Source organism: Pongo abelii, chromosome 1, assembly GCF_028885655.2.
Source record: "Pongo abelii isolate AG06213 chromosome 1, NHGRI_mPonAbe1-v2.0_pri, whole genome shotgun sequence".
Lineage (NCBI taxonomy): Eukaryota > Metazoa > Chordata > Mammalia > Primates > Hominidae > Pongo > Pongo abelii.
Window position 1 is genome coordinate 26830192 of NC_071985.2, and position 25098 is coordinate 26855289.

Consider the following 25098-nt stretch of genomic DNA (forward strand, 5'->3'; position numbering starts at 1 on the left):
TGGCGCATCTGCCGGGGTGATGCACCCACTGAGGTCCCCGCAGCGCGGGCAAGAAAGCTTTGGTTGCGGCGTGGGGAGCCCAGACGCGCGGCGCGCAACCACATCTATCCTCCGAGCCCAGGCGGATGGAGGGGTGGGAAGGGGACGCTGTGAGCCACTACTGGGGAAGCCGGGGACCACCGCAAGCAACCCCCCGCCTCAGCAGAGGAAAAATAAAACGCTGGCAACAAGTGGGAGGTGCAGCCCCCCATGGTCAGGCCCGAGGGGCCGGGCGCAGGCAGGGCGGGAGAAGGCAGACACAGGCACCCGGAGCGCGCCCACCCCCGCGTTCAGCCCGTCCCGCCTGGGACCCCCGGGCCGGCCTGCGGGGCTGCGGAACTCCGGTCCCCGCACAGCCCAGGCGGCGCCGCCGCGGAGACCCCGGGACCGGCGGAGACCCCGAGGCCAGCCGCCCCCCTAGCGCACTCACTGCTGCATTCGTCGTCCGCGCAGAGTTTGTGCTCCGAGAAGCGCCGGCCAGTGCTGGGGTTCAGCGGGCCCGGCACCCGCCAGGGCAGCCCGAGCACGAGCAGCCAGACGAGCAGCCCAGGCGCCGCAGCCATGTTGTGGTCAACTCGGGGAGCCGGTGACGCGGAGGAGGAGGCAGGGGCGGGCGCAGAGGGGCGGGACGGGGGCGGGGACGGGGCGGGCGCAGAGGGGCGGGACGGGGGCGGGGACGGGGCGGGGAGGGGGGCGGGGGCGGGGACCGGGCGGGGAGCGGGGGGCTGGGGCGGGGAGGAGGGGAGCTGGGGCGGGGAGGAGGGGAGCTGGGGCGGGGAGGGGGGCTGGGGCGGGGAGGGGGGCTGGGGCGGGGGCGGGGACGGGGACAGGGGCGGGGACGGGGGCGGGGACCGGGGCGGGGACCGGGACGGGGACGGGGGCGGGGACGGGCGCAGGGACGCGGGCAGGGACCGGGCGGAGCGCCGGGGGCGTGTGGGAAGACAAGCGCAGAGGGGCGGCGCCCGCGAAGGTCTGAGCAGTTTCCGACTGACACGTCAGCAGGGGCTCTACGAGGGATGCGGGAGACCTCTAGGAGGAGGACTGGCAGCAGCCTTGTCCTCTCCTCGAAGCCTTCTCCTCTGGTCGCTGCCTTGGCAACCAGGACTCTAAGTGTTCTCCCTCGCCCAATCAGCTGCCTTTGCCCCAGTCCCTCGCAGAACCTCCGCGTGACTCCATTCTTAGTTCACCCCTCCCTGCGCGCTTGGGTCCCCCAACCCTGCGCCATCTCAACAGGTCCCTTCTGGCGCCTTCTCGCAGCTTCTGGTTTGTGGCCTGTCCCGAACCAGCCCCCCACTTCACCCCGCTACCCCCACTCTTGGCATGGTACCTCCTTTTCTGAACTACCAAATCCCACCCGCGATTTGCCACTGTTAGTCTCTGGTTTCAGGCTCCCTCCTCTTCAGCCTCCCAGGGCTTCCTTGGGGGGATCATCCCGTGATGCTCTTTGATTAAGAAAGGGGGAGGTGAGTGGAATAGGGGACTGAGGATGTAAATCAGAGCCCGTAGCCTGCTTGGTCGTTAATAGAAATGAGTAATGGTCCTTGGGCTGAGATCTTGAGATTCCTAGATCTATATCCATAGGAAAAAAAGTAAATTAATTCAATAACAGTGTGATGAGCTTCCATTTTATACTTATTTCATGCCAGAATTAAGATTAATCTTCACAACAATCGCACCTTAGAGTAGTAGGTCCTATTATGATCCCCATTTCAGAGATGACTACCTTAAGGCATTCAAACACCTAGTGAGTGACGGAGCTAAGATTCAAACCCAGGTAGTATGCTCCTTTTTAATCACAACTCTGTAAAGCCCCCATCAAGCAACAAGCAATTTTTGTACTTTCTTTCTGAGCAGGGAAGCAAAATCTTATTTAAATCATACTATAACTGGATTATTTATATGTGCAAATTTAAAAAGCGGGGGACTGCATGAGCAGGTCAGCCCAGAGAAGAGTGGCTACAATGCTCTCCAGCCCTGGTTGAAGAACTTGGCATTTGTCTGTGACCAGCAGCTTCTCATTGCAATCTCTAAGGTTACTCATCAACCTTAAACAACAAACCCAGCAGCTGGTTTCCCAAACAAATCGTATTATTTAAAAGCAAGAAGAAAGAATGTGGCTTGTCTGTGCAATCCATTATATCGAATAAGGAAAAAACGGTAAACAGATGCTCACAAATTTTTGTCTGTAGGAGCCGTGAGAGATCCTACTGGGCCAATGTAACTCCAATGCTGTCCTGAGAAAATATACATTTGGTAAGGTCACGGACAAGCACTTTCTATCCAAGTAGTAGTTCCGTTCATTCTTCATTTCTTTTCTACTGTGTATTTATTTGTTTTAATATCTTAGATGTGTCTAACAGGCATCTCTAACAATATGTGGAAAACCAAACTCTTTATCTTTTCCTCTCAAACTCTGCTCCTTTCAGTCTTCCCTATTTGAGGAATAGGAATGACAATTTAATTCCTATCTTCTAGGTGCTTAAGCCAAAAACATACAAACCATCCTTGACCTCTTTTCTCTCACACCCAAGTCCAATCCATCAGACAATCCCATGTCTTTCTTAATAGCTTTGTTGAAGTATAATTAACCTACAATAAATTGCACATGTTTAAAGTGTACAATTTGATAATTTTTGACATATGTCTACACCCGTGAGACCATTACCACAATGAAGTTAATTAACATATTCATCACCATCACCTCTGAAAGAGTTCTCATGATCCTTTATAATCCCTCCCTCCCTTGTCCCAGCTGTCTTCAGACAACCTTCTGTCACTGCAGATTGGTTTGCATTTTCTAGAATTTGATATAAATGGAATAATACAGTATACATTCTTTTTTTGTCTGACTCTTTCACTCAGCATAAACATTTGAAATACATTCAGAATCTGACCACTTCTCCCCATCTCCAGTGCCAGCAGTGCAGGCCAGGCCACCCATCTCTCACCCGAATAACTGCAATAGCCTTGTCATGTTCTTGCTTCTGCTCTTGCCCTTCCAAAGTCATAGTCTCAATAGTACTAAAGCAATAGTTTTATGAAATAAATGTGGTCATGCCTCTCCCCTGCTCATAACCTTCCCATGGCTTCCCATTTCCAAGTAAAATGCAATTACTTTTTTATGGAGTACACTGTCTTATTTAATTTTACTCCTCTGCCCTTTTACCCTCATTTCCTAACACTCCTCCCTTGCTCTGTTGGTTCTACTCAGATACACCAAGCCTAATCCTGCATTCGTGTATCTGCACTTGCAATTTTCCTTCAGCCTGGAATAATTCCCCAAATAGTCTGCCTGGCTAACTAGTTTCCTCACTTCATCATGTCTCTGTAACAGTGCCATGTCTTACAAATGAGGCCTTCCCTGATACCCCTACATAAAACAGAACTCCTTCTCATGACTAGCTGGCTCATCACCCTGCTTTATTTTTCTTTAGAGCGTTTACCACCTGCCTTATGTTTATCTACTTTACTGCCACCCAACCTCCAATATAAGCTCTGTGGAAGCAGCGGATTTATCTGTTTTGTTCACTGCTGTAATATCAGTGCCTAGAACAATGTCTGGAATATATAAGGTACTCAACAAATGATTTGTTGAATAAACCCACGGATCTTCACATATTATAAATATATTATGCTATTAACCTAAATAAAGCCTCCATAAAATGAATAGTACCAAAAGGGAATATACCATGAAAACAAGGCATTTGGTGTCAAACCCTCAGCGGCATCCTTACCGCCAAGGACAGAACCTGAAATGTATTTACTGTTGAATGAGGGTGTATTTGTTGCAGAGGGAGTGGATGAAACAGCACGTATTTTTTCCCTATATACTACCAGAATATTAAAGCAGATTTAAAACATGATTTTATCTTATTTCTCCTTAGATTAGAATTAATAACAATTCATTGATGAAAAAAACAAAACTCCAACATGATCTAATTGAATATTATTACTTTACAAAGTGAATAATATTTACTTTGACTAATATTTACATATGCTTTTACATGAAAGGTCAGAGCTCTCTGTTACTGAAGAACTAGCTACTTAAGTGTGTAGATTTTATAGGGTTTTGACTTATGTACATTTTTGAAAAAATTATTTTCTTAAAAAGATATTGACAAGCCTGGTGGATAATTAGAAGACAGTTCTCAGCTGACCACAATGCAGGTAGGGGTGGTGGTTCTTCCTCCTAGCATATATAAAATTAGGGGATGAATCAGCATTCATTTTCACTCATAGCATTTGAATATGTGGCACTGATGTTTAACATAAACTCTAATCCTACGTGTATTATTTGGTAACACTTCAAATGGAATTTTCAAATGGGTAAAGATTGAGTAAGAGTTAAATTTGTCTAGTTTGGGATGGAAGATACATAGAAACGCAAGATTGGAGGGTTTCTGACATCAGGGAATTTGCAGTCTAAATGAGAAAACAAGAGATAACTGAAACAAATAGGAGACATCACAATAACATATATCATTGTAAACTTGCCATGGTGCCTAGCCATAAACATCCAGAAGGTCTAACACTGAAGTTACCAGTAAGAACCTAGTCTATTGCCAATGATAAAATCACTCAGTGTTTAGAGAATGGAGTCAAACATTTATTGAGGACTATAGCTTCCACCCAAGATGGAGTAACAGGGACAGGATTTACCCTTTCACATTAAACATCTAAAAATCTGGACAAAATATATGAAATGTTGTCAGACATTGGACAATAAGCAATATAGAACAGTAATCCCTAAGATAAACTTGAGAGATGAGATGAGTGCTATGATTGCGCTTGCTTACTGCCTGGAGAGTTTCCAGGACACAGCCAGGGAAGAGAAACTCAAATAGGAAATCTTCTTGAGTTAAAGAGACAGATTTGAGAGTTTGAGGAAGCCAATGTAGCTAGAGTTCACAGGGCAAAGTCCAAGAGAGGAAAAAAAAATGCTACACGGAGAAGAGAGAATTGTACAGAGAGAGCTCCAGAGATCTACAGAGGATTTCCTTCAAGTCTTCAGCTGAGTAACAATAAGCATATGTGTGTGAGGAACTAGCTGATGCCAGGAAAAGAACACCAGGGAGGAATGGAAGAGACAATTGTTAGAGTGCAGAACAGTTTGTACTATCACCAGCCAGAGTAGAAAAATCTGTAATAAACAGGGCATCAAGTAAAGTATTCAGTAAAAGGGAAAAATTAGCCCAAGATTAGAGGCTACCCTGGTCCTGCCTAGCAAAACTTAAAAGCAAGCCTTGAAAAGATCAAAATGCTTCCAAGTAAATTAACTGCATTCCAGAATAAACCTCTAGCATATTTAAAAGAATACAAAAATATCTAACACTCAACAAGGTAAATTCATGATGTCTGGAATGCAGTGAAAAATTATAAGGTATGCAAAGAAGTAAGAAAATGCAACCCATAATAAAGAGAAATTGATCAATAGAAATGATCCAAAATGACACTAATGATGGAATTATTACACAAGGATATGAACACAGTTATAGTCCATATGTTCAAAATGCTATAGGAAAGCATACGTATATAAAAGAGAAACAAGATATAAAAACAATCGAATTCAAACTTAGGTGAAAAAAACCAATGCCTGAGATAAAAAATACACTGGATAGGATTAACAAAAGATTGTATACTACAGAAGACAATATTAGTGAGCTTGAAGATGTAGCAATATAAACTCTTCACAATGAAACCTATAGGTATGAGCTGACAGATGTACAAAGCAAAAAAAGGAAAACAAAAATTTTTAAAAAGAAAAAAAAATCAAACAATGAAACACAAAGAGTAAAGAGATGGAAAGAAATGAATAGACCATCAGTATGCACAACTTCAACCAGTCCAATGTATGTGTAATTGGGGTCGCTGAAGGAGATGAAGAGACAGAAAACATTTTTGAATAAATAATGAGTGAAGGTATTCCAAATTTGATGAAAACTCACAGATTCAAGAAGCCCAACAAACCCCACGCACAGGAAACATCAAGAAAACAACACCAATGCACATCAAATTGGCTAAAACCAGTGGTAAGGAAAAAAACTTGAAAAGGATCTACAGAAAATATACATAATATATAGAAAGGAGCAAAGATAAAATGACAGTATACTTCTTTTCAAAACCATGTCAGCCAGAACACAGTAGATCAACATTTTTAAAGTTCTGAAGGAAAAGAAAGTTGACATTCTGGAATTATATACCAAAGATGAGGTAGTCTTTCTTTCAAAGATGAGGTAAAGTCTTTTCAATGAATGATGCTAAGACAACTGAATATCCATGTGCAAAAGAGTTAAGTTGAACCCTACCTCCTACCACATATAAAGCTTAACTCAAAATGGATCACAGACCTAAATGTCATAGCTAAAACCATAAGACTCTTAGAAAAAAACATAGGGGTAAATCCTGGAATAGGCAATGGTTTCTCATCTATGACACCAAAAGCACAAGGAACGAAAGAAAAGAACAAATAAATTAGACTTTATCAAATATAAAACTTCTATGCTTCAAAGGTTACCATCAAGAAAATGAAGAGACATTATAACAAAACAAAATTTAAAAAAAGAAAAATGAAAAGGCAGTCACAAAGAACAGAAGAAAATATTTGAAATTAATATATCTGATAAAGAACTTGTACCTAGAATATATAAGGAACTCTTACAACTCAATAAGAAGAAGGTAAATAAATAACCCAATTTGAAAATGGGCAAAGGGGCCAGGTGCGGTGGCTCACGCCTGTAATCCTAGCACTTTGGGAGGCCGAGGCAGGTGGATTGTCCGAGCTCAGGAGTTCTAGACCAGCCTGGGCAACACAGTGAAACCCCATCTCTACTAAAATACAAAAAAATCAGCTGGGCATGGTGGCATGCTCCTGTAATCCCAGTTACTAGGGAGGTCAAGGCAGGAGAATCACTTGAACCTGGGAGGAGGAGGTTGCAGTGAGCCGAGATCACACCACTGCCCTTCACCCTGGGTGACAGAGCTAGACTCTGTCTCAAAACAAAACAAAACAAAATGGGCAAAGGATTGGAATAGACATTTCTCCAAAGAAAATATTCAATGGCCCATAAGCAAATGAAAGGATAGATAATCAACATCATTAGCTAGTAGAGGAGTGTAAATCAAAACCACAATGAGACACTACTTCATACCTACTAGGTTGGCTATAATATAAAAGAGAATAACAGATGTTGTCAAGAATGTGGAGAAATGGGAACACACATATGTTGCTGGTAGGAATATCAAGTGGTACAGGCACTTTGGAAAATAGTCTAGCAGTTCCTCAAGAAGATAAACATAGAATTACCATATGACCCAATAAATCTACCCCTAGTTATATAACCAAGAGCAATGAAAACTTATATCCACACAAAACCTTGTCCACCAATGCTCATAACAGCATTATTCATGAAAGTAAAAAATGGAAACAACCCACGTGTTCATTCAACTGATGAATTAATGGTAGGTATAAAATATGGTAGGTATATTAATACAGTGACAATTAAAAAGGAACGAAATAATGATACAAACTACAACATAAGTGACCCTTGAATGCATTATTCTAAATGAAAGAACTTAGCCACAAAAAGCCACATACTGTATGGTTCCATTTAGATGACATTTTCAGAGTAGAAAAATCTATAGACACAGAAAGTAGGATGCCCAGGGCTAGAAGAGATGGGAACTCAAGGATTGACAGATGAAGTGTACAAAGTTTCTCTTTGGGGTGATGGAAATGTTCTAAAATTGATTGTGGTGAAGGCTACACATCTCTATACTAATAACCATAGAACTGTACACTTCAAGTGGGTGGATTGTATGGTATGCGAGTTATAGATCAATAAAGCTGTACCCCTCCAAAAGACTCTCATGTCAAAAAGTAAATTTCTAACTATGCAAAATAAAGCAAGACAAAATATGGTAAAATACATTTTCACATGCACAAATGCTGAAAGAATTCATCACTACAAGATCTACAATTCAAGAAATGTTGAAGCCCTTTAGGCAGAAAAAAATAACAGATGGAAATCTGGATATACAAAAAAGAATAAAGAATGCCAGAAATGTATATATGTGGGCAAATATAAAATATTTTTCTATTTAAAATATATAAAACATGTTTCTTATTTTAAAAATCTCTTTAAAAGATAATTAACTGTTTAAAGCAAACTAATAACAATATATCATGAAATATACACTATATGTACATTAAAATGAATGACAACAAAAGTATAAAAGCAGGAGAGGAGAAATAGAAATAAAGATCTTAAACTATAGATGAAGTGATAAAATATTCCATGAAGGTATAGTATAATAAATTAAAGATATATACTATAAACCCTGAGGCAACACCAAAAAAGCACAATTATAGCTAGTAAGCTCATAAAGGAGATAACCTGTGGTTAATTCAGAAGTAGAAGATAAAAGAGTAAAAGGGAAAAAAAAACAGATGGGACAAATAGAAAGGAAATAACAAGACCCTGGATTTTATCAATCATATCAATAATCACATTAAATGTAAATGGTCAAAGGCAGGATTGTTAGATACAATTCAAAAGCAATACCCTACTAGATGCTGTCTACAAGAAAACACAATTGAAACATAATGACACAAATACATTAAATGTAAAAAAAGATAAACCACGCTAACATTAATCAAAATAAGCTAGAGTAGACAAATTAATATCAGACAAAATAGATTTAAGAGCAAAGAATATTACCAGAGATAGCCATTTCATAATGTTAAAGAAGACAACTCATCAAGATGATACAATTTTAAATGTATATACATTTAATAATAGAACTTTAAAATTCATGAAGCAAAAAGTGATAAAACCTAATAGGAGAACTGCACAAATAGTTGGAGATTTCAACACCTCTCTCTCAATAATTGATCGAACAAGAACTCAGATAATCAGTAAGGATATAGAAGGCTTAACACCATCAATTAACTTGTCCTAATTGATATTTGTAGAACACTCCACCTGACGACAACAGAATACATATTCTTTTTAAGTTTTTGTGGAATAGTTACAACAATGTCATGGGCCACAGAACAATATGTTTTTAAAAATTCAAATTATGCAAAATATGTTCTCTGACCACATGGAGTTAAATTAGAAATCAATAACAAAAAGGTATCTGGAAGATCTCCAAGTCTTAGAAACTAAATAGTATGGTTTGGCTCTGTGTCCCCACCCAAATCTCATCTTGTAGCTCCCATAATTCCCACGTGTTGTGGGAGGGACCCAGTGAGAGATTATTGAATCATGGGGCGGGTCTTTCCCATGCTGTTCTCATGATAGTGAATAGGTCTCACAAAATCTGATGGTTTTTAAAATGGGAGTCTCCCTGTACAAGCTCTCTTTTTGTCTGTTGCCATCCATGTAAGACGTGGCTTGCTGCTCCTTGCCTTCTGCCATGATTGTGAGGCCTCCCCAGCCATGTGGAACTGTGAGTCCAATAAACCTCTTTCTTTTGTAAATTGCCCAGTCTCAGATATGTCTTTATCAGCAGCATGAAAACAAACTAATACAGTAAATTGGTACCAGTAGAGTGGGGCATTGCTGAAAAGATACCCAAAAATGTGGAGGCAACTTTGGAACTGGGTAACAGGCAGAGGTTGGAACAATTTGGAAGGCTCAGAAGAAGACAGGAAAATGTGGGAAAATTTGGAACTTCCTTGAGACTTGTTGAATGGCTTTGACAAAAATGCTGATGGTGATATGGACAATAAGGTCCAGGAGGAGGTGGTCTCAGAGGCAGATAAGGAACTTGTTGGGAACTGGAGCAAAGGTGACTCTTGTTATGTTTTAGCAAAGAGACTTGCAGCATTTTGCCCCTGCCCTAGAGATTTGTGGAACTTTGAACTTGAAAGAGATGATTTAGGGTATCTTGCAGAAGAAAATTTCTAAAAGAAAGCATTCAAGAGGTGACTTGGGTGCTGTTAAAGGCATTCAGCTTCAAAACGGAAATGGAGCATAAAAGTTTGGAAAATTTGGCTGGGCACAGTGGCTCACGCCTGTAATCCCAGCACTTTGGGAGGCTGAGGCGGGTGGATCATGAGCTCAAGAGATCAAGACCATCCTGGCCAAAATGGTGAAACCCCATCTATACTAAAAATACAAAAATTAGCTGGGCATGGTGGTGCACACCTGTAGTCCCAGCTACTTGGGAGGCTGAGGCAGGAGAATCACTTGAACTTGGGAGGCGGAGGTTGCAGTGAGCCAAGGTCGCACCACCACATTCCAGCCTGGTGACAGAGCAAGAATCTGTCTCAAAAAAAAAAAAAAAAAGTTTGGAAAATTTGCAGCCTGACAATGTGATAGAAAAGAAAACCCCATTTTCTGGGGAGAAATTCAAGCTGGCTGCAGAAATTTGCATAAGTAACAATGAGCCAAGACAATGGGGAAAATGTCTCCAGGGCATGTCAGAGACCTTTGTGGCAGCCCCTCCCATCACAGGCCTGGAGGTTTAGGAGGAAAAAGTGGTTTTGTGTGCCTGGCCCAGGGTCCCTCTGCTGTATGCAGTCTAGGGACTTGGTGCCCTGTATCCCACCTGCTTCAGCTGTGGCTGAAAGGGGCCAATGTAGAGCTTGGGCCATGGATTTAGAGGGTGCAAGCCTGAAGCCTTGGCAGCTTTCATGTAATGTTGAGCCTGTGAGTGCACAGAAGTCAAGAATTGAGGTTTAGGAACCTCCACCTAGATTTCAGAAGATGCAAGGAAAGGCCTGGATGCTCAGGCAAAAGTTTGCTGCAGGAGCGGAGCCCTCATGGAGAACCTCTGCTAGGGCACCACAGAAGGGAAATTTAGAATGGGAGCCCCCATGCAGAGTCCCTACTGGGGCACTGCCTAGTGGAGCTGTGAGAAAGAGCCACCATCCTCCAGACCCCAGAATGGTAGATCCCCTGACAGCTTGCACTGTGCACCTGGAAAAGCTGCAGACACTCAGTGCCAGCCTGTGAAGGCAGCTGGGAGGGAGGCTGTACTCTGCAAAGCCACAGGGGTGGAGCTGCCCAAGACTACGGGAACCCACCTATTCCATCAGCATGACCTGGGTGTGAGACATGGGGTCAAAGGAGAGAGTTTTGGAGCTTTAAGATTTGACTGCCCCACTGGATTAAGGACTTGTATAGAGCTTCTAGCCCCTTTGTTTTGGCCAATTCCTCCCATTTGGAATGGCTCTATTTATCCAGTGCCTACACCCCCATTGTATCTAGGAAGTAACTAACTTGCTTTTGATTTTACAGGCTCATAGGTGGAAGGGACTTGCCTTGTCTCAGATAAGACTTTGGACTGTGGACTTTTTTTTTTTTTCTGAGATAGAATCTCACTCTGTTGCCCAGGCTGGAGTGCAGTGGCACAATCTTAGCTCACTGCAACCTCCACCTCCTAGGCTTAAGTGATTCTCCTGCCTCAGCCTCCCAAGTAGCTGGGATTACAGGCATGTGCTAGCACACCTGGCTAATTTTCGTATTTTTAGTAGAGATGGGGTTTCACCATATCAGCCAGGCTTGTCTCAAACTCCTGACCTCAGGTGATCTGCTCACCTTGGCCTCCCAAGGTGCTGGGATTACAGGTGTGAGCCACCATGCCCAGCTGACTGCGGACTTTTGAGTTAATGTTGGAATGAGTTGAGACTTTGGGGAACTTTTGGGGAGGCATGATTAGCTTTGAAATGTGAAGATACCAGATTTGGCAGAGGCCAGGGGTGGAATAATATGGTTTGGCTCTGTGTCTCCACCCTAATCTCATCTTGTAGCTCCCATAATTCTTGCATGTTGTGGGAGGGACCCGGTGATAGATGATTGAATCACAGGGGCAGGACTTTCCTGTGCTGTTCTCATGATAGTGAATGGGTCTCATGAGATCTGATGGTTTTTAAAACGGGAGTCGCCCTGTACAAGCCCTCTTTTTGCCTGCTGCCATTCATGTAAGATGTGACTTGCTTCTCCTTGCCTTCCACCATGATTGTGAGGCCTCCCCAGCAATGCGGAATAGTGAGTCCAATAAATCTCTTTCTTTTGTATATTGCCCAGACTCAGATATGTCTTTATCAGCAGCGTAAAAACAGACGAATACACTAAATAACCAACTTTTAAATAATGCATGAGGCAAAGAAGAAATTCAACGGGAAATAAGAAAGTGTTTAACAGTGATTGAAAATGAAAAGAAAACATATAAAAATTTGTGAGATGCCACTAAAATCCTGCTTAGAGGTAAAGTTATTGCCCTAATTTGCCTCTATCAGAAAAACCAGAAAGGTCTCAAATTAATATCCTCAGCTTCTACCTTAAAAAACTAGAAAAGGAAAAGAAAATTAAAACCCTAGTGAGCAGGAGAAAGGAAATAATAAAGATAAGATTTTTAAAAACCAAGAAAATGAAAAACAAAAAGAAAATAGAGAAAATCAATGAAACTAAAAGTTGATTCTTTAAGAATATCAATAAAATTCATAAACTTCTAGTCAGACTGATCCGGCGGTTAAAAAGAGAGAGGATACTAAATGCCAATATTAGAAATGAGAGAGAGGACATCACTACAAATTCTAGACATTAGAAGAAGAAATAAGTTAGATAACTTAGATAAAATATTTAGCCTCTGAAAGACCCAGACTACCAAAGTTCATTCAGTTAAAAACAAGGTAACCTGAAAAGCCCTATATTTATTATAGAAATTAATTGGTGGCTAGAAAAAACAACCTTCCAGGCAAGGCACAGTGGCTCACGCCTGTAATCCCAGCACTTTGGGAGGCTGAGGTGGGTGGATCACCCAAGGTCAAGAGTTGGAGACCAGCCTGGCCAACATGGTGAAACCTCGTCTCTACTAAAAATACAAAAACTAGCCAGGCGTGGTGGCACACACCTGTAGTCCCAGCTACTTGGGAGGCCGAGGCAGGAGAATAGCTTGAACCCGGGAGACAGAGGTTGCAGTGAGCCGAGACTGCACCACACCACTGCACTCCAGACTGGGTGACAGAGCAAGACTCCATCTATTAAAAAAAAAAAAAAAAAAAAAAAAACAAGAAAAAGAAAAAGAAAAAACAACCTTCCAACAAAGAAAACTCCAGACCCAGATAAATTCAATGGTGATTTCTACTACACATTTAAGGCAGAAATAATACCAACTGTCTACAAACTCTTTCAAAAAATTTAAGAGAATGAAATATGTCCATATTAATTCTATAACACCAGTACTACTCTGATATCCAAACTGGAAAACAACCTTATAATAATGACATTACAGAAGATTTCATGAACACAGATGCAGTAATCCTTAACAAAATTTTAGCAAGTTGAACCTATCAGTATATAATGATGGTAATGCATCACCACCAAGCAGATTTTATCACAGCAATGAAAGGTTGTTTTGTCATTCAAAAGCCAATCAATGTAATTTATCATATTAATAGATTAAACAATAAAATCTATATGATCATCCCAATAGATGCCACAAAACATTTGACAAATTCCTTTCCTTCCTTCCTTCTTTTTTTTTTTTAGACCAAGTATTCATGCTTGTCGCCCAGGCTGGAGTGCAATGGTGCGATCTCGGCTGACTGCAACCTCTGCCTCCTAGCTTCAAGCAATTCTCCTGCCTTGGCCTCCTGAGTAGCTGGGATCACAGGCATGTGCCACTATGCCCAGCTAAATTTTGTATTTTTAGTAGAGATGGGGTTTCACTGTGTTGGCCAGGCTGGTCTCGAACTCCTGACCTCAGGTGATCTGCCTGCCTCAGTCTCCCAAAGTGCTGGGATTACAGGTGTGAGCCACGGCGCCTGGCCCCCACATTTATTCCTAATAAAAACTTGGCTAGGCACGGTGGCTCACACTTACAATCCCAGCACTATGGGAGGCTGAGGCAGGTGGATTGCTTGAGGCCAGGAGTTCGAGACCAGCCTGGCCAACATGGCGAAACCCTGTCTCTACTAAAATAATAAAAATTAGCCAAGCGTGGTGGAGCATGCCTGTAGTCCTAGCTGCTTGTAAGGCTGAGGCACGAGAATTGCTTGAACCTGGGAGGCAGAGGTTGCAGTTAGCTGTGATCATGTCACTGCACTCCAGCCTGGGCCACAGAACAAAACTCTGTCTCAAAACAAAAACAAAAACAAAAACAAAAAACTCCCATCACACTGAGAATAGAAGGAAACTTTCCCAAATTGATAAAGAGCTTTCACAAAAAATCTACTGCTAGTGTCAGTCATGTTGGTGATTGACAGAAAACTTTCCTTCAAAGAAGGAAAAAGTCACAGAGGTCTTTTACCACCTCTACTTAACAATGTAATAGAGGTTCTAACCAGTGAAATAAGGCAAGAAAAACATAAAATGCCTACAAATTGGAAAGAAAGAAGTAAAATTTGCAGACAAAATGATTGGCACTATAGAATATCCTAAAGAATCTAAAAGCCACTAAATTAAAAAGTGAGTTTAGCAAAGTTGCAGAATAAAAGATCAATATGCAAAAATTAATTGTGTTATTACACACTCACAATAAACAATTATGACTTGAAATTAAAAGAGTAATGCTATTTGTAACAGCATCAAAAAATGAAATACTTTGGAATAAATCTGACAACAGATGTGAAAAACTGAGCACTGAAGAATACAAACCATTGCTAATAAAAAGTAAGGAATTAAATGGAAAGCTATGCCATCTTCACAGATTAGAAGACTTAAATGTGTAATGATGTCCATTTTCCCCTAATTACTTGATGGATTTAATACAAGCCCAATCAAAATTCAGCAGGCTTCTTTGTAGACATTGACAAGCTAATTTTAAGATTTATGTGGAAATCATATAATAAGGACAGAGAATAGCCAAAATATCTTTGAAAAGAACAACAAAGTTGGAGGAGTTACATTGCCTTTACCAAGATTTATTATTAAGTTATATTAATTAGAACAATGCGGTATTGTTGTAAACACAGACACACAGGTCAATGGAGCAGAATTGAGGGTCTAAAAATTGACCCACACATATATAGACAACTGATTTTCAACAAACATGGCAAGAGAATTCAACTGGAGAAAGGTAATCTTCCTAATAAATGGTGCTGAAACAATTGCATAGCCATAACTAAAAAATAAATAACTTCAATCCTTGCCACATATGATATAAAAAATGAACTCAAAATAGATCATAGACCTAAATGTCAGAACTAAAGGTATAAAACTTCTAGAATAAAACATAGGCAAAGATTTTAAAATACACACAAAAAAGCACAATCTCTAAAAGAAGTAAATTAATCTATTGGGCTTAATAAAACTAAACACTTTTGGCTGGGCGTGGTGGCTCACACCTGTAATCTCACTCTTTGGGAGGCCAAGATAGGAGGATCGCTTGAGCCCAGGAGTTTGAGATCAGTCCTGGCAACACAGAGAGACCTCACCCCCCAACTCTTCCCCCCAAATTTAAAAAGTTAGCTGGGCATGGTGGCACATGCCTGTGCTCCCAGCTACTCAGGAGGCTGAGGTAGGAGGATCACTAGGGCCTGGGAGGTTGAGGCTGCAGTGAGCCATGGTTGTGCCACTGCACTCCAGCCTGGGCAACAGAAGGAGACCCTGTCTGAAACAACAACAAAAAACTTTTGCTGTCTCTACATTCACTGTTATGAAAATGGAAAGGTAAGCCATAGACTAGGAGAAAGTATTTGCAAAACATCTACTCAAAAAAAGAATTGTATTTAGAGCATATAAATAATTCTTACAACTTATCAATAAGAAAACAATCCAGGCAGGGCGCGGTGGCTCACTCCTGTAATCCCAGCGCTTTGGGAGGCTGAGATGGGTGGATCACGAGGTCAGGAGATCAAGACCATCCTGGCTAACACGGTGAAACCCCATCTCTACTAAAAAATACAAAAAATTAGCCTGGCGTGGTAGCAGGTGCCTGTAGTCCCAGTTACTTGGGAGGCTGAGGCAGGAGAATGGAACGGCATGAGCCCGGGAGGCGGAGCTTGCAGTGAGCCAAGATCGTGCCACTGCACTCCAGCCTGGGTGACAGAGCGAAACTCTGTCTCAAAAAAAATAAATGAATAAAAGGAAAAAAATAAAAGAAAACAATCAAATTGGGGAAAATAAGCAAAAGATTTGAACAGACATTTCGCCAAAGTAGATATGCATATGGCAAACATATACATGAAAAGATACTCAACATCATTAGCCATTAGTGAAATGCAAATCAAAGCCACAATATTATTATTACACATCCACTAGAATGGCCAAAATTGGAAAGGCTGATCATAACAAAGATTGACAAGCATAAGGGCAATTGATATAACATTGCTAGCTAGAATTTAAATGGTACAATCAGTTTGGCATTTTCTTTAAAAGTGAAACCACATCTATCATATGAACCCAGTCTTTCCACCCCTTGGTATTTATTCCAGAGAAATAAAAGTATTTGTCCACACTAAGACTTGTACACACAAATGTTCATAGTAGCTACATTTGTAATAGTTAAGAACCCCAGATGCCCATAATCAAGTAAATAGATCATAAATTTTAGAACACTACTGGGCAATAATAAGGAACAATCAATAAATACTAGCAACAGGGAGGTTGAGTGAAATAAATCAGACAAAAACAATACATACTACATAATTCCATTTATGTAAAATACTAGAAAATTCAAACTAATTTATAATGACAGAACACAGATCAGTTGCTGCCTGGTGAAGGGGCAAGGAGGCAAGATAAGGAAGAGATGGACACAAAGAAATTTGGGTGTCCTCCCCCTCTTGATCATGGTGATGGATTCAGGTATATATGCATGTGTCAAAACTCATAAAACTGTACAATTTAAACACTTAAATATCCTTTATACTGAAGTAGACTTGTCAAAAAAACTTATGTAGAGAAAACTTTTAAGTTAGACAGAAAGAGATGAAATTCAACTATCCTTAAAGGGAACTTAAGAGTTACAAACCAAGTAAATCCCGGTAAAGGTCTTAGTAAAAATAAAAACACTATGATTGGTCACAATACAGTGAGTCAGAAAAATGATAACAAACAGACATTTCTTTATTCTATCAGGTCAGCCTGCAAAATCTCATTTCCTGCTGGGCGTCATGATGTCTCTTTCCTTTCTTCCCTCTTCTGCGAGTTCTTGCTTTTTGTGTGTGTTTGGCCGGTGTCTAAAAGATGGGTCCACCTTTATGCCTGTGCCCGAGGAGCCCTAAATTTGGCTCCATCCCCGAGGGTGGAGGATGACTCTGAATCCTCATCCATATTCTTCAGAGTGGGAACTCCTAAAAGATAAACAAGCCTCTCTTGCTAATACCAGTTACTTCTCTCAGTAAGAATAAGGGGGTGGGGCATCAAAGAACCCTGTCCTACCACACAATAAGTGCTCAGATGTGTTTTACTACAAATTCTAAGCACTAACGAGTTAAAAGAAGGAGGAAAGTAAGTGATGGTGGTGGAATTTGAACTGAGCCTTAGTGAATACATAGAATTTAGATTCTAAACAGAGAGGATAGGGCAAATGAAGAAAACAAGATAGGAAAAGACACAGCAGTAGCAGAAAGCAATTTGTTTAAAGGACGGTATGGAGACCTAAACTTACTAGAGTGAAAGAGTTCTATTAGAAAAGTGGCAGACAGGCTGGGAGTGGTGGCTCACGCCTGTAATCCCAACACTTTGGAAGGCCAAGGCGGGTGGATCACCTGAGATCAGGAGTTCGAGACCAGCCTGGCCAACATGGTGAAACCCAGTCTCCACCAAAAATACAAAAAATTAGCCCAGGTGGTGGCTAAGGCAGGAGAATCGCTTGAACCCAGGAGACAGAGGTTACAGTGAGCCGAGATCATGCCACTACATTCCAGCCTGGGTGACAGAGTGAGGCTCCATCTCAATGGGTGGCTAGGATGGGTCAGATTATTGAGAGCTCTTGAAAATCAAGCATGAGGATTTAGATTTAATAGAATAAAATACAGAAAGCTATCAGATTTTAAGTAAAGGGAGCATATAACTGCAGGGGAATTTATGCAAGTATCTTGTTCTGAAAGCCAGTAAGAACAGAAGTTTGTGTTGGGCATGGTTAATAGGGAAAAATCCCTCCCAACAACTAAAAAGACATGTCAAAGGGTACGATCTATTGGGAATGAGTCATCTATAATATAAGGTCTATCAGCATGTACTATTTGTCTAGTCATGGCAAATATTATTCCAATTTCTATTGTACTAAGAAAGAAACTCAAACATCTCAAATTGCTACTAATATACAGACATATATGCAAGTTCCTGTTTCCGGTTCCACCTAATTTACCTTGGCACCATTTCCACAGAAGTCAAATATTTGGTGCTTTGAAACAAATGTAGAACAGATTCCAGGGTGTGGCCTGTACAACTCAATTTCCACAGTTTGGCTTTTCCGTGTAATTTTCAGATATAAATTACTCCCCTACCAGGGCAACAGTGGAGGCAAGGAATAGAGTCAAAAGCATTGGCTAGGAATCAGAAGTCTAATTGTGTGACTATAGGCAAGCCATTAGCTTTTCTGAGTCTCAGATCTCTCTTCTAGAAAATTGGGGCTAAAGTCAAAACTTTATAGTATTTCTTTGAGAAGGCAATCAGATACTATATAAAAAGATTGTCCACTTATGTTATATAAATAATTAAATAGCAAAATTGCAAGCTGCTACAGTCAAGAGATGTTTGATGATGCAAGAAGAATTGTTTGATGGCAAACCACTTCTACACAAAGGAGACATTTTTAGATAGTACCTTCACTGGAAACTGTTTTCTTCTTACTAAAAGTCAGCAAGACTGGAACAGCCTCCCAAGCTGTGGTTGGAAGATTGAAAGTGCCTTCTAGAGGAGACACTGAGAACTGAGAAGGAGAAAATAGATTTCTGAGAATATCATACAATCACAGCTGATTTGTTATAGATCATACATTGAGACAAACCTCCTGAATCTTCAGCGTTTTAATTGATACATGTAGTATAAAATTAGAAACAGGAATGTAAGTACCATTATGAAAACTATACTCAAGTGTGGATACTGATCAACTGACACAGAAAAAATAAGAGTACCCTGTAATTGGTATGGAAGTTCACTGCTATCTAAATCCATGCGGAATGTGAAATGGTGTGGAATACATAAGAGGATCAGTGAATGACATCCAACCAGAATGATTAAATACAGCATCTAAACATGACCTGCTTTCACTTATTTCTCACTGATTCCCTAGAACAATGCTGTCCAATAGAAATGTGTTAGCTACATATGCAATTTGAATTTTCTAGAAGTCACATTTAAAAAAGTAAAACAAAATAGGTGACCTTAATTTTAATAATATGTTCTGTTTAACCAAATCTATGCAAATTATCATCTCAACTCATTATCAATATAAAAATTATGAGATATTTTACAGTCTTTATTTCACATGGAGTCTTTGAAATCTGAAGTGTATTTTACATTTACTGCACATTTCAATGCAGACTAGGCACATTTAAAGACAGCCACAGCTCTAGAAAGTAGGGATTGGAAATTAACACCAGATTCACACTATATATTTGTACATTATTTTCTATACACTATTTTTAAAGAAAAGCAAAGCTTCAACTTGCATTTAGTATTTAAAATGTTTCTGGCCAAGCTCTCTTGGAACTTCTGCAGAAGAGAGAAAGAATGATGATGGCTATCTGAAAAACCTTAGTTTTTTGTTTGCAATCAGAGGTTGAGATATTTTTTGGGACATCTGAGGATTTTATCATCATTTCAGATGAATGTGAAGTCTTCAATTAAAAAGTATAAGCTAGAAGCCATCATTAAGCTCCTATACTAGTCATGCTTTTATCGCTTCTCATAATTATCTTGAATACATTTACTATTCATGACATACAAAATAATTAAACATTGCATTTAAATGGATAAGAAAATAATGTGACTTCAGGAAAGCCCTTATCCCTTTAGACAGAACTGTAGGAAAACACAGTTGCAGTTAGGTAAAGGACCAGAGCATGTTATTTGTGCAAATGTGTAACATCCATGCCCTGGTCATGAACTTTTCGTAGCATCCCTAGTCATGGTAGCAAAATAAAAATTGCTCCCATGCATTTCCAAACCCCCCTTGGTGGGAATGATACCACCCTCCCAATATGAGATGCACTGCTTGAGACTTTTGTTAAAATTTGATCAGTTAACAAAGCACCTGTGGTTGTAAACATTCTGTTTTCTGTAGTTTCTCTTACCAGCCAAAAAGAAAAGATTATAACATCAATGTAAAAACAAAAACAATAAAACCCAAAAAACTCAAAAGTCTTTCTAGATTCAAATGACTTTGCTTCACATTTTTTTTTCATTTAAAGCTAACATCACCTTAAAGGATGTCTCATACTTCTGAATTTATATTTCCTGACCTCCAAAAGGGATCCTATCTATTATTAAAAAGTCAAAAAATAACAGATGCTGGTGAGGTTGCAGAGAAAAGAGAATACTTATACAATGGTAGGGTTGATAAGAAAATGGAATACCATGGAAGACCATGGAATACTATGCAGCCATAAGAAATAATGAGATCATGTTCTTTGCAGCAACATGGATAGAGCTGGAGGCCATTACCCTAAGCTAACTAATGCAGAAACAGAAAACCAATTACCGTATGTTCTTACTCATAAATGGCAGCTAAACATTGAGTACACATGGACACAAATAAAGAACACCAGGGGCTACTTGAGGGTGGAGGGTGGAAGCAGAATGAGGATTGAAAAATTACCTATCAGGTACTATGCTTATTTATTAGTTGGGTGTTGAAATAATCTGTGCACCAAACCCCTGGGACACACAATTTACTTATGTAACAAACCTGTGCATGTACCTGCTGAAATGAAAATAAAAAAAGAACACAAAAGGGGTCTTATATTGTTCTACTTCCATATTCGCACATTTATTCCCTCTTCTGCACTATCTTACCTCGAATTTACATCTTAATGAGTTCTATTGTTTGTGTGTGTGTGTGCGTTAATAGTTGAACCATGGATACAATTTGACCTATTTGGAATGGATGTGAAAGACTTTTTCTTTATTTTAATTAAAGCACATGTTTCTCAATTAGGACCTAGGGAATATAGGTTGAGACGTAGTACATAGTCGTTAGAATGACAATTGAAATTGAAACTAAATAAATATGTATCAGTTCATGATGGTTGATCTCATTTACCCCATTATAATCAGTGCCCTTCACTACAGAATAGCAAACTCACTCCTAGCATTGACATCTACTAATTGTATGTTAGAGATTGCAGAAGAAGCAACGTAGAGTTAACGACTGTCATAATGACCGAGATGCATGATGACATCAGTAATTTTTTTAGTAGATCTCTTTTTGGACACAAAAATCACCACCAATATGACTATGTATCTTTAAAATTATATTTATGTATATATGTATATATATATACATATTTAGGTATATAGCACAACCAAACTTCTATTGTGAGCATAAACATCTATAGGTACTCCAGAGCAATGGTTAACAAACTATGGCCCACAAGCTAAATCCAGCCTCACATCTGTTTTTGTAAATAAAGTTTCAATAGAACACAGACATGCTTATTCATTTACATATTGTCTGTGGCTATTTTAATGCTATATAACAGCAGAGTGGTTACGACAAAGACTGTATGACATGTAAATCTAAAATATTTACCTCTGTCTCTACAGAAAATGTTTGCTGACTCCTGATATAGATTGTAAATGAAATGTCAGCAGAATACATGTGCATTTTTTCTTTTTTGATTGCTAGAATGGGTTGTATGAAATGGGATCAAGGAGCTGCTAATTGTTGGGACCAACGTCTCCTCCATTTAGGGCTAGAAATCTTGGCACGGTGTCATGTCAAAGGTGAAAAACAACGAATGAAGTTCATTTTGTTGAGGTTTAAGAAATGTCTTTTCTAGGGCATTTTGAGGTGTATCTAATCTTTGGGTTGTAGAAAATGACAACGGTTTTCAAAATAGTTGGAAAGAATGTTTTAATCTGTTATGTTCACTAGTATTTTATAATAATTTCAGAACTATCATCTAATATATTAAAGTATCATAAAAGACTGTATATTGAATTGCAGTAAAAAGTTTTGAGTCCATCTATTAACGTTTATTTTTCTAGTTACTGTGGATTTCATGCTCATAAAACTATTGGTAAAACATATGATCATTTAAATCATATTACCTCACAAATTTTGGCCAGCTTATTTTTCATAGACCCATGTTGGGTTTACTCCTTCAGCTGATTTTGGTTTCTATGGACATTAAAAGAGACACTACAGAGTTTCTCCATAATTTGCTCTGTTTAATGAGTGTCTCCATCACGAATGATGGAAAAGTGTATAAGGAAGTTAGTACGTTCACTTTGAACCATGACTGAGTTACCTGGTACTGGACTTGCCTTCCTGTCACAAAAGAGTAAGAAACTAGAAAAACTACTTAAAGCAACTGTTTTCAGGCATTGATAAACAGGCAGCACATGACTGATCCATGAGAGCAAAACACACAGGTGAACTCCATAATCAGGAAGGAGAAACTTAAGTAAAGTGGTGGCCTTGCTGAGTTGAGGAGGAAATTATCAGAGTTCAAGGTTGTTGGAATGGCTGAAATTTTGTAGGCTAGAATATCTGAGCTCTCTCTCTCTCTCTCTCTGTGTGTGTGTGTGTGTGTGTGTGTGTGTGTCTGTGTGTGTGAGAGAGAGAGAGACAGCAAGAGACAGAGAGAGAGGAGAGCGAAAGAGACAGAGGAGAAAGGTAGGGGAAGGAGGGAGAGAGAGAGAGAGAGAGAGAAGGGGGTAATACTAAAAGCCTGTATGGAAATTCACAGGGGACACAGATGTGCCAAGCGAGACCTTGCAAGACTTAGCAGAGCTTGCGTGCTGTAGGGGAAGGCTGAAGAGTGATACTAAAGGTCATGCAGTGCTGGAAGACATTAGATTTCCAGCCCAGCAGTGCAGCAACTTCACTAATACCTTGAGCACTTAATTGAGAATCCAGAACCAAGTCTTAGGAGAAAGAATCACACAAAAGAGTAAGGGAAATATGCTAGGACTAAATTTAAAACCAAATAAGACTCATACTGAAAATGAATAAATACCAAATGTGACATGACCTAAAGAATCCACCACTAATTAAGCTGCATGCCACACAAAACATAATATCATTTAAACAAGCCAACATAATCCAGATTCCCTATAATTATCACCTACAAATGTCCAGCATACAATTAAATTTTATCAGATATCCACAGAGACAGATGTGAATCATAAGAGAAAAGGCAGTCTATTAAAAAAAAGTCTGTGAGATGATCCAGATGTTGGGATTAGCAGAAAAAAAATTTAACCTAGCTTTTATAAATACTTTCAAGGACTTAAAGGAATAGAGTCATAATAAACAGGGGATATCAGCATATAAATGAAAACCTTTTTTTAAAAAAGATGTATTTCAAGAACTAAGAAGTATAGAATTTGAATTTAAAAATTCACAATATGGGCTTATCAGTAGCTTGGACACTGCAAAAACAACAAAAAGTTAATTTGATGATATAAAAGTATTCAGTCTAAAGCTCAGGAAAAAAATGAATCGAGTCTTGGTACATATCAATATGCAGTGGTCTTACATACATATAATTGGAGTCCCAGAAGGGGAGCAGAAGCATAATTGCACAGAAAAAAATATTTGCACAGAAAATAATTGCACAGAAAAAAATAAAAAAGACAATAATGGCTGAAAATATCCCAAATTATCATAAAAGAAATGGACAAATCTAGGAAACTCAGTGAATATCAAATAGTCTAATTACAGAGAAAATCACATCTAGACACATTATGGTCAAACTGCAAATAACCAAGTACTGGGAAAGAAAAGTTTTGCAGGCAGTCTGAGAAACATAATACATTACACACGGACAAAAATAATAAAGTGATAGCTGACTTCTCATCAAAAACAAGATGTTAAAATCATTAGAGGGCTTAAAGTGCTGATGGACAAAAACTGCCAATCCAGAATCCTATATCTAAAAAAATCCTTCAAAACTGAAGGCAGAATAGACATTTTCAGATAAATAAAAACAGAAAATTCTACACCAATAGACCTCCAGTGTAAGCAATGCTAAAAAAAATTCTTCAGGATGAAAGACGATGACATACCAGATGGAAACTGAAATCTGTAATGTTTTAGTTATTCTTTTGATGTAATATATTTAGTAATTTAAAATAATAATCATTTATTATTTCTCCCTATTCTATAGCTTTGCTTACCTGGATGATTCTCCTGCTCTGGATATTATTGGCTGGGGTCACTCAGGTGGCTGCATTCAGCTGGATGCTTAGCCAGGGCTGGAACTTCCAAACTAGCTTCATTCACATGTCTGATAGTTCAGCTGTGTGGCTGAAATGGTTGGGATGGTTGGCTGAAATGTTTTTCATTCTTTAGTAATCTACCCTAAACTTACTTATTTGTTGGCCAGATTTCTAGAGGATAAAAGCAAAGGTGTATGGCTTCTTAGGGGCTAGGACTAGAATTGGTATGACATCATTTTCACCATGTTTTATTCATCAAAGTTAAAAGACCAGCCCAGATTCAAGGGGTGGGAACACAGACTTTATTTCTTATTTCTTTTTTTTTTTTTTTTTTTTGAGACAGAGTCTCGCTCTGTCACCCACGCTGGAGTGCAATGGCGCGATCTCGGCTCACTGCAACCTCTGCTTCTAAAGTTCAAGTGATTCTCCTGCCTCAGCCTCCTGAGTAGCTGGGATTACAGGTATGTGCAACCACGCCCAGCTGAATTTTTTCTTTTTTGTATTTTTAGTAGAGACAGGGTTTCACCATGTTGTCCAGGCTGGTCTTGAACTCCTGACCTTGTGATCCACCCGCCTTGACCTCCCAAAGTGCTGGGATTACAGACGTGAGCCACCATGCCTGGCCGATTCTATTTCTTAAAGGGAGAAGCAACATGCACATACAAGAATGTGAATACTTTTTGACAGCTATTAAAGATAATTCACCACAAACAGGAAGGGATGAAAAGAACTGGAAATAGCAAAATGTAGGTAAATACATAAAAGGTAATAT

The 25098-nt window shown here is 39.7% G+C and overlaps 1 protein-coding gene across 3 annotated transcripts in view; it reads right to left on the reverse strand.

The window, feature by feature from the left end:
• Positions 1-25098, reverse strand: part of MIA3 (MIA SH3 domain ER export factor 3) — a 75627-nt gene that overhangs the window by 47127 nt on the left and 3402 nt on the right. For 2 of the 3 annotated variants that reach the window (XM_002809423.6, XM_024233907.3), the window contains exon 1: positions 470-648. The exons of the other annotated variant lie outside the window; for it this stretch is intronic. In XM_002809423.6, coding sequence (XP_002809469.3) covers positions 470-602 — 133 coding nt within the window. In that variant the 5' untranslated portion in view covers positions 603-648. Of the gene's footprint in view, positions 1-469; positions 649-25098 lie in introns of those variants that run through there. 3 annotated transcript variants of the gene reach the window in all.